Raw genomic sequence first — 12,560 nt, 5'->3', positions numbered from 1 at the left:
ACCATTTTTCTGCTTTCTCATTAGTTACCAGTGTTGGCCTCACGGCAGGTATTTACATACCAATGAATAATAGCAGCTAGCAAATTAATCAATGATCTCCCTGAAGTGCACGTGTTTGGTGAATGTGCCTTCATAGTCCTTGGTTACGAAACTATATTTAAGAAGTCAACAACTTCGTGACAGTTGTGTTACTCTAATTTCATGATCTGAGGATAAAAGTCTTTGTTCAGCAACATTTGAATAGATTCCATACAAATGGAACCCATAGTAAATAAGCAAGTTTGACAGATTTGTGGAACTAGTAGATATTTCTGTGTTGTGAACAGTTGCTTTAAAATAGAAGGAGGTATTTGATTTGACTTTTAGTTCCTGTTCCAAGTTGATGGCTTGCGTTTTAGAATAAACTCGCCAACTGGAACATTTGCCTTCTCAGTGGGTCTGGTGTGTGCGTGTGTGGTTGCCATAAAGAAAACCATAAAGCCGTAGTGCCTGGTCTTGCAGATGCGGCTGTGTACTTTAATATGTCTGGAGACAATCTTTTGTGGCCAAATACTGGGACACACACAGTAAGTATTAGGGTATACTTCCTAGGACTGTAGGATGGAATATTCGAAATGGGGACTCTTCCCAGAAACTTGCAATTATGGTTTCCTATTCCCCAGATGTCCCCATTGTGACTTCTTATTCATTGTTTCCTGTCTGTTTTCAACCTGCCTATATTGATTTATCTCCTCCCTCTCATCTGCCTGGTTTGACTTCCCTGGGACGAGGACAATAACCATGCTGGAGTGGATTTTGTAAAGAAAGGGCACTTTGTGGGCCAAGTCCGTGGTTGTTAGGTGCAGAGTGAGGAATGGCAAATAAATTGGATAAACGGGGTCCCCAGTACTGCCTGTGGAGACTCGCATTCCTGCCCGGAGTGCAGAAGTGAGGTGCTCAGCTCCGAGGACCGCCCTGGGGAGCTTGAAGGCTTGTCTCTTCCAGGTGGTGCCGGGTGAGGATGGGGAAACAGATGGAGCTCGGGGAGACTTCCTGGCTGTGCCAGCCTCACAGTCACTGGTGCCTGGAGAAGAAGTTCTTGAAGGCGCTGTTGTAGTTCTTGTTGAAGGCCGTGTAGATCAGGGGGTTGAAGAAAGAGTTGGAGTAGCCGAGCCACAGGAAGACGCTCTTCCAGGTGGCGGGGATGTCACAGGAGCACAGGGGGCTGACGAGCTCCGTGGTGAAGAAGGGGATCCAGCAGAGCACAAACACCCCGATGAGGATGCCCACCATTAGGGCAGCTCTCTGCTCCTTCTGTTCTCTCCATGTGGCCCCTTCTGTCTGGAAGGTGACAGTGGCGTGGCGGACGGTGAACAGCATCTCGGGCTGCCGAGCGCAGGCCTTCACCTGGAAAAGGTAAGCAGAGGCTTCAGGAAGAGCCGCCTCTTCACGCTGCTGGGTCTGGGCGGGCTGAGCCTAGACGCGGGTGGGCGTGAGTCCCGCACGTCCACTTCAAGAGAACGTCCTCAGTTGTCCAGTGCAGGGACCGGGCAGCATGTGGGGTCCACCCTCGGCTATGAAAACGTGCTGACAGAGCTGGGTGTTTGCTTATATCTTAGAAATGGAGGGAAAATAGGAACGTCTGCAACAATGCAACGACGATGGAGTCCCTGTTGCCGTCTGTTCAACAGGGAACAACAGAAATAAGCAGGCCATGCCGTGTATGCAATTTATGACCGTGGAACATGAGTAATCAAAGCCCGCTAAATCCTTATCACACCCTGTACACGTGGGACCCAGTATTCCAAAATCTGTAACTTTCTGGGTTTCTGTGAATCCCCTCTAAAAAGTTAGAATTTTCTAGAACTTTTCTTCTGGTATAAGGTTCCTACTGCTGTGCTTCCAGAACATATTCTACTGTTTGGGACAGTTCACTCACCAGCATGTTTATCTCCCTGTTTATTGTGTGTTCCGCCCCCTCCCCCAACTTCTATGGAAAACAGAGGCTCTAAACCCACAGTCCCTCCACCTAGGTTCTCTCAGGTCCTCTGGAAGGCAGGTTCCCACTGAACTACGTTCTCCAGCTTCATTTCACATCCCTTCTCTGAGGGGGTGGAATTCCTGAGAAAGGAAGCTCTTTGCTCCGTTCCAGCCCTATTTTTTAGATCTTTGGGGAACTGGAATAAGGGGTGTCTGATGATGAGGCCCCCTAAATATAAGGAAATTGCAGTGGGCTGATTTGCTAAGTGAGCAAATTAGTTGCTCCAGTCACAATGTGGGACAGTTTCTGGGTCGGTCAGTCATTCACTAGTGGTGAGACTACCCTGACATTAAATCCTCTTCTTCCCAACTCCAGCCTTCTGTGACCCCTGTATGCTTGAAAAGGAGAGTTACCCAGCTCGCGCCCCAGCAGCACACAACCTTTTAGGCAACGGACTAGGTCAGAAGGTCTGTCTCTTTAATCTAACCCATGTAACCAGTTCATGGCTACATCTATAAATTGGAGTCAAGAGGAACTAACTTCCCTATTGTATAGAATAACTGAGCTGAAAATAGGAACACTATAATTAAGGGAATGTTAGCTCATGTATGAATTATTAAATTTATGTGATAGCCTTCTTGTCATCTGTTTGAAAAACAGTGAAACCCCAAGCATTATACAATGAAACAGAAGATCGTGAATATTGAAACAAATAGTTCCTTTTTCTGCAACTCTTAAAAGCACATATAAAATAAGAAGTGAAAATTTCTCTCTCCCAGTCTCACCCTGGGATGGAACCATAGTTACCTTTCTTATTTATTAGTGTATACCTGGGAATGCATTTCAGGGAGTTAATTTATAGAAATGCAAACACAGTTTTAGTTTCATTTTTCAGCATAAAGAAAATAGGGAAAACTACCAATTTCCTTAATAAAACTCAATCCCAAAATGGCATCAAGGCAGCCATTTCCTAAAGATGGCAATGGAAGAATAATTCTGGTCCTGACTCTTAAATCCCTAAGAAATTCTCCTTCCTTTCAGACCTTTTCGCTGGTAAGACTGGCCACTCAGGGTTGTGACGCCATTGTGACCACCCGTTAATTCTCTATAGCACACCTGGTGTAAAAGCGGAACATTTAAACCAAACTCAAAGGCCCTGGGGTAACAGTAGAAATAAATACAGCAACACATAACTAGATATTCTGACTTTTGAGCTATGACACACTCCAGGGAATCTCTCCACCCCTCCCATCCCCGCTCCCTGTCTGCCTTCCCTGTGGTCAGTGCCTTTTCAGGTTGGCTCCAGAAGCCCATGCTTGGTCCTTTAGATACTCAAATTCCAGTTGCAAGACACACTGAGCCCCATGATTGGACTCCCAGTGTAAGACCTGTCTCCTGTGAAGGGTGAGATCCACCCCCGGTGCTACACGTTCTATTTGTAGGAGTTTGCTACTGCATAATGGAAAAAGCTGCAAGGTTTCCATTCTGAGGAGCCGTCTTCTCTCCTAATGATTGACACTGAGAATGTCTGCCTCTTTTGAGACTCTGCTGGTACCTTCAGACACAGTCCTGACCTGTATCCAAAGGGGCTGCCGTATCAGAATGTAGCACAGTACCTCATCATTCGTCCGAGAGACACAGGATCACAGGGCTGTTTGTTTTCCAGGTGTAGTGTAGGATATGAATATTTCTGTAGCCCAAGTATTATAAGACAGTTTTATGGAAACCCATCACTTCAAATCATGGTCCTCGTAAGGGAATGTGAAGTGCCGTTAAGTGTGGGCCTGCTTGTGCGGGTATTTGGCAGTTGTACTGTGAAATCCTGGATTCTTCCAGTATAATGTACCCAGGTTCTTATGAGCTGTTCCCAAACATAGCATGCGTTCATAGTATCTACAGGAATTTTCCACTGTGTGATAGTTCTAATGTTGCATAAGTGTACTCTTAAAGACTTCCCAGTTACTTTATTCCTAAGCTTGTCTTCAGGATGATTTCTCTCTGTCAGTAGGACCCACAGGCATTCTATCCACGGTCCTTTTCACTGAGTTCTTAGCACAGAAGTTCGGGAGCATATTTGCGGGGCCCCTTTCCAGCAAAGAATCTAAATTCATTTTTAACAGTTCTTTTAATGTTCCATGGGGTCTTCTCCCACTTCTTAGAATTCTATTTTGAATTCAAGTTAAACCTTTTTTACTAAATACATTGTTTTTATGGTTTGCTTTGAATAAGGAATTTTCATAGGTTAGAGAACTCCGTGTTTCTCAGAAAACCACACTCTATGACCTTGATGAGAAATGTTGAGCATTTTATGGGTCCCTTTCTTGTGTGGCATTCAATACCAACTCACTTGGTGAGAGTGTCATTGGTCTGAAGTGGCTCTTCTGGGACAGCAGAGGCTCAGCTGGGAGGAGGGGCTTTGCTGTTGGGGAGTTTCAGGCTCCCGATGTTGGTAGGTGGTTGATTTGGTTGCTCACCCTATGGCTTTCTGACTTACAGACTCCTTAGCTCTTTGCTCATCGACGATTGCAATAAAGCACTTAATCAAGTCTGGAGAATAGACTCTATTGATTACTCTGTCAATTACTCATCATGGTCATTAGTAGACTCACAGAAAGAGAGGTAATGGGGCAAAAAAAGTGAACATTCAAGCCAAATTGTACCTTTCCAATTTATCTTTGAAGTGCTATATCATTTAAAGCACAAACCTCACAATTTAAGATTCACATGAAAAAATTTTCTAAGTGAACACTTAGCCTCACATCTCCAAATAAGTGAATTTTGGCGGGGGGGACATGTACCTATGAGTTAGACTTCTCATTCTTCCAAAGTGGTTATGTGTTAAATAACTATTTACTGGTTAATCATAGGTCTAGCCTGTTCTTTTATTTCCTCAAACTCTTTTGCTTCACCTCCCTGTTAATATCACAGATCATCAATAGATTATCATCAGTAGTGGGTATTGAAATTAAGGGGTGAAGACTCTTACCTTGGAAGTGTGGCTTCAGGTGATTTGCAGGTGAGACCAGGTCATTGTCACAATGTAAGATGTACTGATGAGTCAGGATGTTCAAGCTAGAAATGATCTTACCCATTTAAGGAGGGCTCCACCAGGGGCAGAATAAGAACATTCCCACAAACTTAGCAAAAGACCAACTATTCTGTAGCTGTGGTAACAAAGAGCCTTGCTACTTGTTTAAACCCCTTCAGTGGATCAAGGACAATGCAACTCTGTGAATATACACATGCAAACCAACCAGTTGGTGTCAGCCCTCACTTCTGAAAGTCAGCCAGGTAGGGCAGGACTCGCCCCAATAAGTGCATCTCTGAGCTGCAGTCAACCAACAGCAGTCTCACATAGTAACCCCACTCTGGTGATGTCAGCTCACTGCTCCCCTGAATGTCCTCCAGTCCCTGAACTCAATGCTGTCCCCAATCCCCATAGATGATGGGCATTCTGCTCTGTCAGACGGTGCCTGACAAATGTAGCTTTCTCTTACTATAGTAAGGAGTATTTTTATTTCAGATACTATGTGGTGGTTGTATCATCCTTGGTCATTCTAGAGAGTCCACTGAGATCATTTTGTGGATCCTCCACAGGGTCCTTGGACTGCAGGTGCCTTCACTGTGCCCCAGACTCCAGTTGCCTTTGGATCTGCAGATGCGCATCATTCTCAGTGAGCTGAGTTCCAGCCAGCTCCACTGGGCTCTTCTCACTCTGTGTATTTTGTTATACAAGAATTTGTAACCAAGTGTGTCTTTGAGTAAGATCATTCAGCTTAGGTCTTTGTATCAAGTAACTAGACCTTTGTTTGAGAGGTGCACCATTTGGTAATTGACTTAAGTTTTTGTGGAAGGCTATTAGATCTCTTGTCTTGGAGGTATACCATTTAGTGAAAAATTTTATGCCATAATCTACTTACTATATTGTGGTTTTCGCTGTTGTCTAAATATGCAAAGCTTTTTTTTCATAGGTGTGTTTGTTTGTTTTTTGTGCTGGAATACCTTTTTTTTCTGTTGAATATAAAAAGGATTGTTCTATAAGGCATTGGCTTGATAAGCTCTAATCCATTCCAAGGCAGATCTGAAGGCTAATGATTTGGGGACTGTTAGACTTATGACCAATTTGTGAAAAAGCAATTGATCAAACTTTGCTTTGGGTTCTTCACAAAACTTAAGTGAGGGCACTCGCTATCTTGTCAATTTATGAAAAAAAATGTCACCTTGTCTAGTTGGTATTCCAGCTCATTGGATTGGTGGTCATATGGCCCCTTCTTGGCCTCTGGTCAAGGATCTGAGACACCATTCACAAGCACAAACTGTTGGCCAACTGTCGTGGCCTTTTTCTTGTGTGTCATGGTTTGTCTAAGTCAAAGTCGCAAGCATCTCCTTTGTGAACTTCTATTTCCTATTTTAAATTGCACTATAAAGCTAATTCTTGCAGTTCTCTTGATAAATGTGAAAGAATATTTTTTTACTTAATGAGGAATTTCTGAAAAAGCAATAAATTAACATATTTAAGATCAACTCTAGAAAAATTAGAAGACAAACACTAAACAGTTGAGAGTCAGCTTCTTTAGTTGTTCTGCTAAGACCTTAAAACAAAATTCTAACTCTAGGTTAGTCTCAGAGATTTTGTAACTTTCCAAAACCTCCCCACCTTGCACATCTACATCTCCCATATTTCTACTCAGCTTTACCTGACCTCCTAAATGAACTATCCTTTCTTCAGGGATTTGCTCAGGAAAAACAAAATCACATTGTAAAATTGTCAGACAAGAAGTCAAATCTATAGAATTTCAATTAAAACCTTGGTCTAGAGCTAAGATACGGGCTGTAATTCAGATTTTTTCTAAACTTCAGGGAGAAGGGCAAAAAATTGCTGTAGAATTTGGACTTATTTAAGAGTACTAAACAAAATTCTCATTGTCCTGGACTACAGATCAGCAGCAACTAGTTAATTAAAATCTCCCTCAGGTGTGGAAAAGTATTTAAAGCTAGAAGGATAGAAAAGAGAAGAGCTATATAGCCCAGCTATGGACATTTAAAATATAAAAATATAAAATACATAAAGCAATTTCAGAAGGCTTTCTTTTAAGAGAAGATTAAATAAGGATTCAAAATTATAAACTAAGTATAGAAAATAGACTTCAGAAAACTTTCAAGCAGTATTCTGATGTAAACCCAACAGCTGAAGTATAATCTTGTCCTGTCTTTCTATAAATGGGCTCACCCTGAATTAGGGAATTTAATAAGAAAAAATAAATTTAAATGTGAAATTGCCCATTTAGAAAATATCCAATATGGGGCTAGACATTTCCAGATATCCTTAGAAAGTAAATAATACAAGATATGGCTCTCTAGATAAAACATTCAAAAGCACCTCTGTTTTCAAAGATTTGGGAGCCTAGACAAGAACACCTGTAAATATTGTCAGCAGAAGAATCCTTGAAAGAATCAGTGTCCCCTATTGGCTAAAAATCAAAATGACAACTATCTAAAATCTGTCCAGTGAAGTCACTCCAAGGGAGATATTATCACCCAACAACTTTTTGTCCTTCTAAACTTCTAAGGGGAATTGCCTATAATTACAGATGTACAACAGTACAGCTTTCTTGTTTATATGGGTGTCACCATAACTACCATTATCCCCACAATTATAAAACAATAGATCCTTCACCCTAAAATTTTAAAGTCATCTGAAAAGGAAACATGCAAATCAACTTGTAATAAGTTTTAAAAAATTGAAAACAGAAAAAACTTCTTTAAAAAAATGATTGGTTGTACAGATGCTGAAATAAAATCATGAGAGACAAATTTATGGTGTGGCTATTTAAAGGGCTTAAGGGAAAGTAAACCTTAGTTAATACAAAAATTCAAGCAATGAAAATCTTTAACAATCGTGTGTGCCAACTTGTAACTGATATTTCAGGATCATTATCAGAATACTTCAGTTTCTGTAACACAACTGCAAATTTAATAAGTAGAACCCGCTTCCAGATAAAATGTACTGCCGTCCTTACACATTACCAGATTATAGCTGGTCTGTACATGAAAATGTGTACACTGTATATAATTCAAGACATTACTGAAGAAATAGCAATGATCCTGGAGTCCTTAAGGACAAAAGACACTGAGACAGAAAGATTAATTAGACCAGAATGCATGAGAGTCCAGATTGATTCTTGCTAGGTTATCATGAATGTGCCTTTTTGTACCAATGTGAAAATGCTGGGCCATGCTCCAGGTGGATTACTTCAACCACATGGCACCTGTCTCAGGACTATTGCTTATTGAAGCCCCCCCCCTTAATCCAGTAATCAAGGCTTTGCCTCCTCGCCTCAGAGAACTTACAGGCATCAATTAAACCAGTGTCAGCATATCTTCAGAACTTACATTAAGCCTTTGAACCCTATGTTACCACAGGTAGTAAATCCCCATTGCTAACTGAAACCAGCCAACATTTTCCTACTGATGGGTTAACTGTGATTCAGTATCTGTTGTCCAGAGCTTTAAATGCTTCTGCACAGCGCTGTTCTGACAGACGGATATGTTGATGGATGTGCAGTCTGAACATCAGGTGTCCACAGACGAAACTTCACCTTCAAGGAGAACCAGCAACAGTGGTGAAGATCTGGACAGTCCTTGATGGTCTCTCTTGAAGCTTTGGCTGAATGAGACCAAGATCGGGGGGTGAGAACTAAACTTAGGGCGAGTCTGAGTGTCCTGCAGCCTGGATCCAGCCTTGAACGTACTGTCGGGCAAGGACAGTTCCTCTCAGGGGACTTGGTCTTGCAAGCCCTGCCAGTCCCTCACTTCCAAAAGTCCGGCGTCCAGGGACGGACTCACTCCAATAAACTCCCACTGGAGTAACACCCAGCAGACAAAGCTGCTCATACAGATGATGTCCACCCACTCAGACCTTGAAAGTCCCCCAGTCCCTTACACTAGCAAGGCATAAATCCAGCTCTGTCTTCATGTCAGCTCTTAAGTAGTGGTTTCATCAGACTTTGTCAAGCGTGCAAGGCCTGCCTCTCGTGTTTCCTGTTTTCATCTTGGTATCTGACAAGGGTTAGGCTTTCAGTATGTATTTGAATAAAACTCTGAAGATACAGAACAGGGAAGAAGCGTTGTGTTTCCCTAGGTAGCATAGCTAGTTGGTGGTAAAACTGTATTTAGAAATGTTGGCACCTGCTACCACTGAGAAATCAGGAAGCCTGTTTTTTTTTTTTTTTTTTCCTGCGGTACGTGGGCCTCTCCCGTTGTGGAGCACAGGCTCCGGACGCGCAGGCTCAGTGGCCATGGCTCACGGACCCAACCACTCTGTGGCATGTGGGATCTTCCCGGACCGGGGCACGAACCGGTGTCCCCTGAATCAGCAGGCGGACTCTCAACCACTGCGCCACCAGGGAAGCCCCAAAGGAAGCCTGGTTTTTAATTAACCCTTCACAATAACATGAGGACAGAGGCAGCGCCACATTTTATGCAGAGCCCTGGGTCACTTAGAGGCTTTGCAAAGCCAAGGGACCCATTTTTGAAAGTTATCCGGCAGAGAAAGAGCATGAAACAGTGCTTTGCTTCTGCTCTCTCCGGAGCTGAGCAGTGAAAACCGCTCTTCCTTCCACACTAAGCCCTCTGAGACAGAAGTATAATTGCTTTTCCCTTTTAAAGCTGTTTAGTATTAATTATAAATTGTGTTTACCTGGATAAGCGCCCTGGCAGAAGAGGGTCTGTGTAAGGAGGGCCTTGGTGGGCAGCCAGCCTCCTGTTCCTGACCTGGAATTGGGGTGGATGCACACACACATGGACATTCCAGGCAGTTTGGTGGCACTCTTACCCATGGGCACTCTTTGTCCAGTTTAGAAATCTAACTGGTCAGGGTTTCCCAAATTTGGCACTATTAACATTTTGGTCTGAATAGTTCTTTGTTGTTCAGGCTGTCCTGTGTGTTGTAGCACGTTTAGCAGCACCCCTGCTCTCCACACGCTAGATGCCATTAGTACCCTGTCCCCAAGTCTTGGTAATCAGAACCATCTCCAGGCATTCCAGATGTTCCCTGCAGTAGGGGAGGGTAATTTGGGTGAGACTTTTGTTCTAGATAAAAGGACAGGTGCCCTCTGACCCCCTTTTCCTTCTTGTTTCTAGAATGATGCCCTCCCCTTTCTCCCATACCTACACCTCTGGTTCCTCTAAGCTTGACTGACTGGTTATACTTGGAATTAGCTGCTGACTCGAAAAATACAATCATATTGCAGTGTTCACAGTGCATGTCTCTCTCAATAGACCAGACTCCGCATAGGCAAAGCTGATGTCTTTATCAGTCCTTGACCCCTTGCAGCAAAAAGCCTGCAGTAGGTGCTCAGTGCGCTTAACTGAACTTCCTTTGTTGTCCCAGAGCCAGTAACAGAAACGGGTGCCGCGTAGTATTCTGACCTAACTTAAATGTGTGAATCAGGTTCAAGGGATCACCCTTGGCAATGAGTGTGGTAGGGGGTGGGCAGCCTGCACAGCCGGTGGCTTCATGTGAACCCTTATGGTCCCTGAATCTTGAATCGTAGGGTCAGATTACCAAGAGTGAACAAAAAGCAGGAAAGCGTGGATGGAGAGAAGATGAGAAAAGAGCCCTCACGGGTGCTGTATCAGTTGCCGTACCTTAAATGTAAAGAGCTGGGGAAGTGTCTGCCTTAGCGTTTTAATTTCCTCCTGCAGCTTTAGTCATGTCCCGGGAGGCAAGCAAGTGGTCCTCAGCTGCACGGACAGTCTGATCAGGGGTGGGGACAGGCCCAGAAAGTAGCACCACAGGCAGTGGGAGCATATAACAAGGGCAGGCTCTGAGACAGGTGTAAACAGCATCTTTAATCTTGCGTGAGGAGAGGAGGATGCTGAGCACGACAGTAACCCAGGAGATACACACTTTGCAAAATTAATTGGCAAAGAAAAAAACAGACTGGGTTGAAACACTAACCTGCTCTGCCTGATGTATGGCAGTCTTCCTGCCAAGTCAGATGACCGTCCCTCCCTTCCCACCTCCTCAAACACCCCCCACTGTAAATGCAGGAAGCTGCACTTTTCTCTAGTGCAGCCCCAGACACCAACTTCCTCAGGCGTTCTAAAGGATGTTATAGATCCATAAAACTTTCAAGCCTAGTGGGACCCCGCAGAATTCTGTAGTCCAGATCCCTCATTTTATATATAGGGAAAGAACCCATGAGGGATGACCTGCTCCGTGAATCTGAGCAAGTCAGAGCAGAGTCTGTGATGCTTGCTTTCTCTCTCCCAGTCTACCTCCTTCCCTTCCCCACCAGCCCCCGCCAAAATACTAAGAAGTCCCACTTTCTACGGATGTGTGGGGAGATGTGCTGGGGATGAGGCCTGTGCAAATGCAAGCAAAGTATTTTTAAGGCTCACGTTAACACCCACCTCCACAGCTTCGGATACGGGGGAGACGCTGTTGGCCTTCCGGGGGCCCACGCGGAACTTGGCCGCCTTGTAGATCTTCCAGTACACGAAGAGCACCACGCAGAGCGGCAGGTAGAAGGCGCCCACGGTGGAGAACACGGCGTAGGAGGGCTCGCGGCTCACCTGGCACTCCTCGCTGCCCTCCGAGTAGGTCTCCCCCCAGCCGAAGAGCAGCGGGGCCAGGGAGATGACGGCGGAGAGCGCCCAGGTGAGCGTGATCATGACGTTGGAGGTGCGCTTGCGGGCGCGGAGCGTGTACTCCAGGTGACGGGTGATGGACCAGTAGCGGTCCAGCGCGATGGCCGTCACGTTCCAGATGCTGGCCGTGCAGCAGAGCACGTCGCATGCGATCCAAAGCTGGCACAGCCGCCGGCCCAGCTGCCAGCGGCGCCCGGACAGCTCGTGCACCAGGCTGAGCGGCATGACCAGAGCGGCCACCAGCACGTCCGAGATGGCCATGGATGCCACCAGGTTGTGCGGGACGCGATGGAACGTGCGCACGCGGAGAATGGTCGCCAGCACCAGCAGGTTCCAGGCGAGCGTCGCGGCCACCAGGAAGCCCAGCAAGGTGAGGGCGAGCACGCCGAAGACGGAGAGGAGGGGCACACTGGCTCGCGGGTCTTGGGCGTCGAAGCTGCGGTTGGTCTCCAGAGGGGCGGGGGTGGGGAGGGTGAAGCAGGTGAGGTTCGGCGGCAGATCCATGTCTGGGCCAGGAGCCGGGCTCCGCGGTGTGCGGAGGAGGGGCGCTCGGGAGGAGGGCTGGTGACCACTCGGGCCAGTGGCGGGGTTTCTGGAGAGTGTCTGTGGAGCCTGCCCCGACCCCCCGCCAGCGAGCCTCCGTGGGAGACGGTGTGTCGGAGAGGAGAGGAGAGGAGGGCGCTGGGCTGCGGGCCGCGGCGGCTCTGAAGCCCTCAGGCGCTGGGAGAGCAGAGGCGGGGGCTGTGACTCGCAGCCGGGGCCCGTCTAAGCTGTCACGTGACCGGGGCTCCTCGCCTCGGCGGAGACAGCAGTCTGGTCGCCCGGAGTCGGGCGTCTCCCGAGTGGAGGAGGAGCTGGGCGCCCCCGGAGCGTGTGGGCGCCGGGAGACGGGCTGGTGCGTCAGAGCGGCAGTTCTCACCGCGCGGCCTCCTTCCCGCCCGTCGCC

General features: G+C 46.2%; 1 protein-coding gene across 1 annotated transcript; it reads right to left on the bottom strand.

Moving 5' to 3' along the window:
* Window positions 1-1,053: 1,053 nt before the first annotated feature.
* HTR5A (5-hydroxytryptamine receptor 5A) lies at window positions 1,054-12,118 on the bottom strand (the record flags this gene model as incomplete). The annotated part of the gene is made up of 2 exons (XM_081243461.1): window positions 1,054-1,386; window positions 11,378-12,118. The coding sequence occupies 2 exons, from the start codon at window positions 12,116-12,118 to the stop codon at window positions 1,054-1,056; spliced, it is 1,074 nt and encodes a 357-aa protein (XP_081099587.1).
* Between the last annotated feature and the right edge of the window lie 442 nt (window positions 12,119-12,560).

The sequence above is a fragment of the Mesoplodon bidens genome, assembly GCF_964165515.1.
Source record: "Mesoplodon bidens genome assembly, chromosome: 9".
NCBI classification, from domain to species: Eukaryota; Metazoa; Chordata; class Mammalia; order Artiodactyla; family Ziphiidae; genus Mesoplodon; species Mesoplodon bidens.
This window is presented reverse-complemented; position numbering and strand designations above follow the sequence as displayed.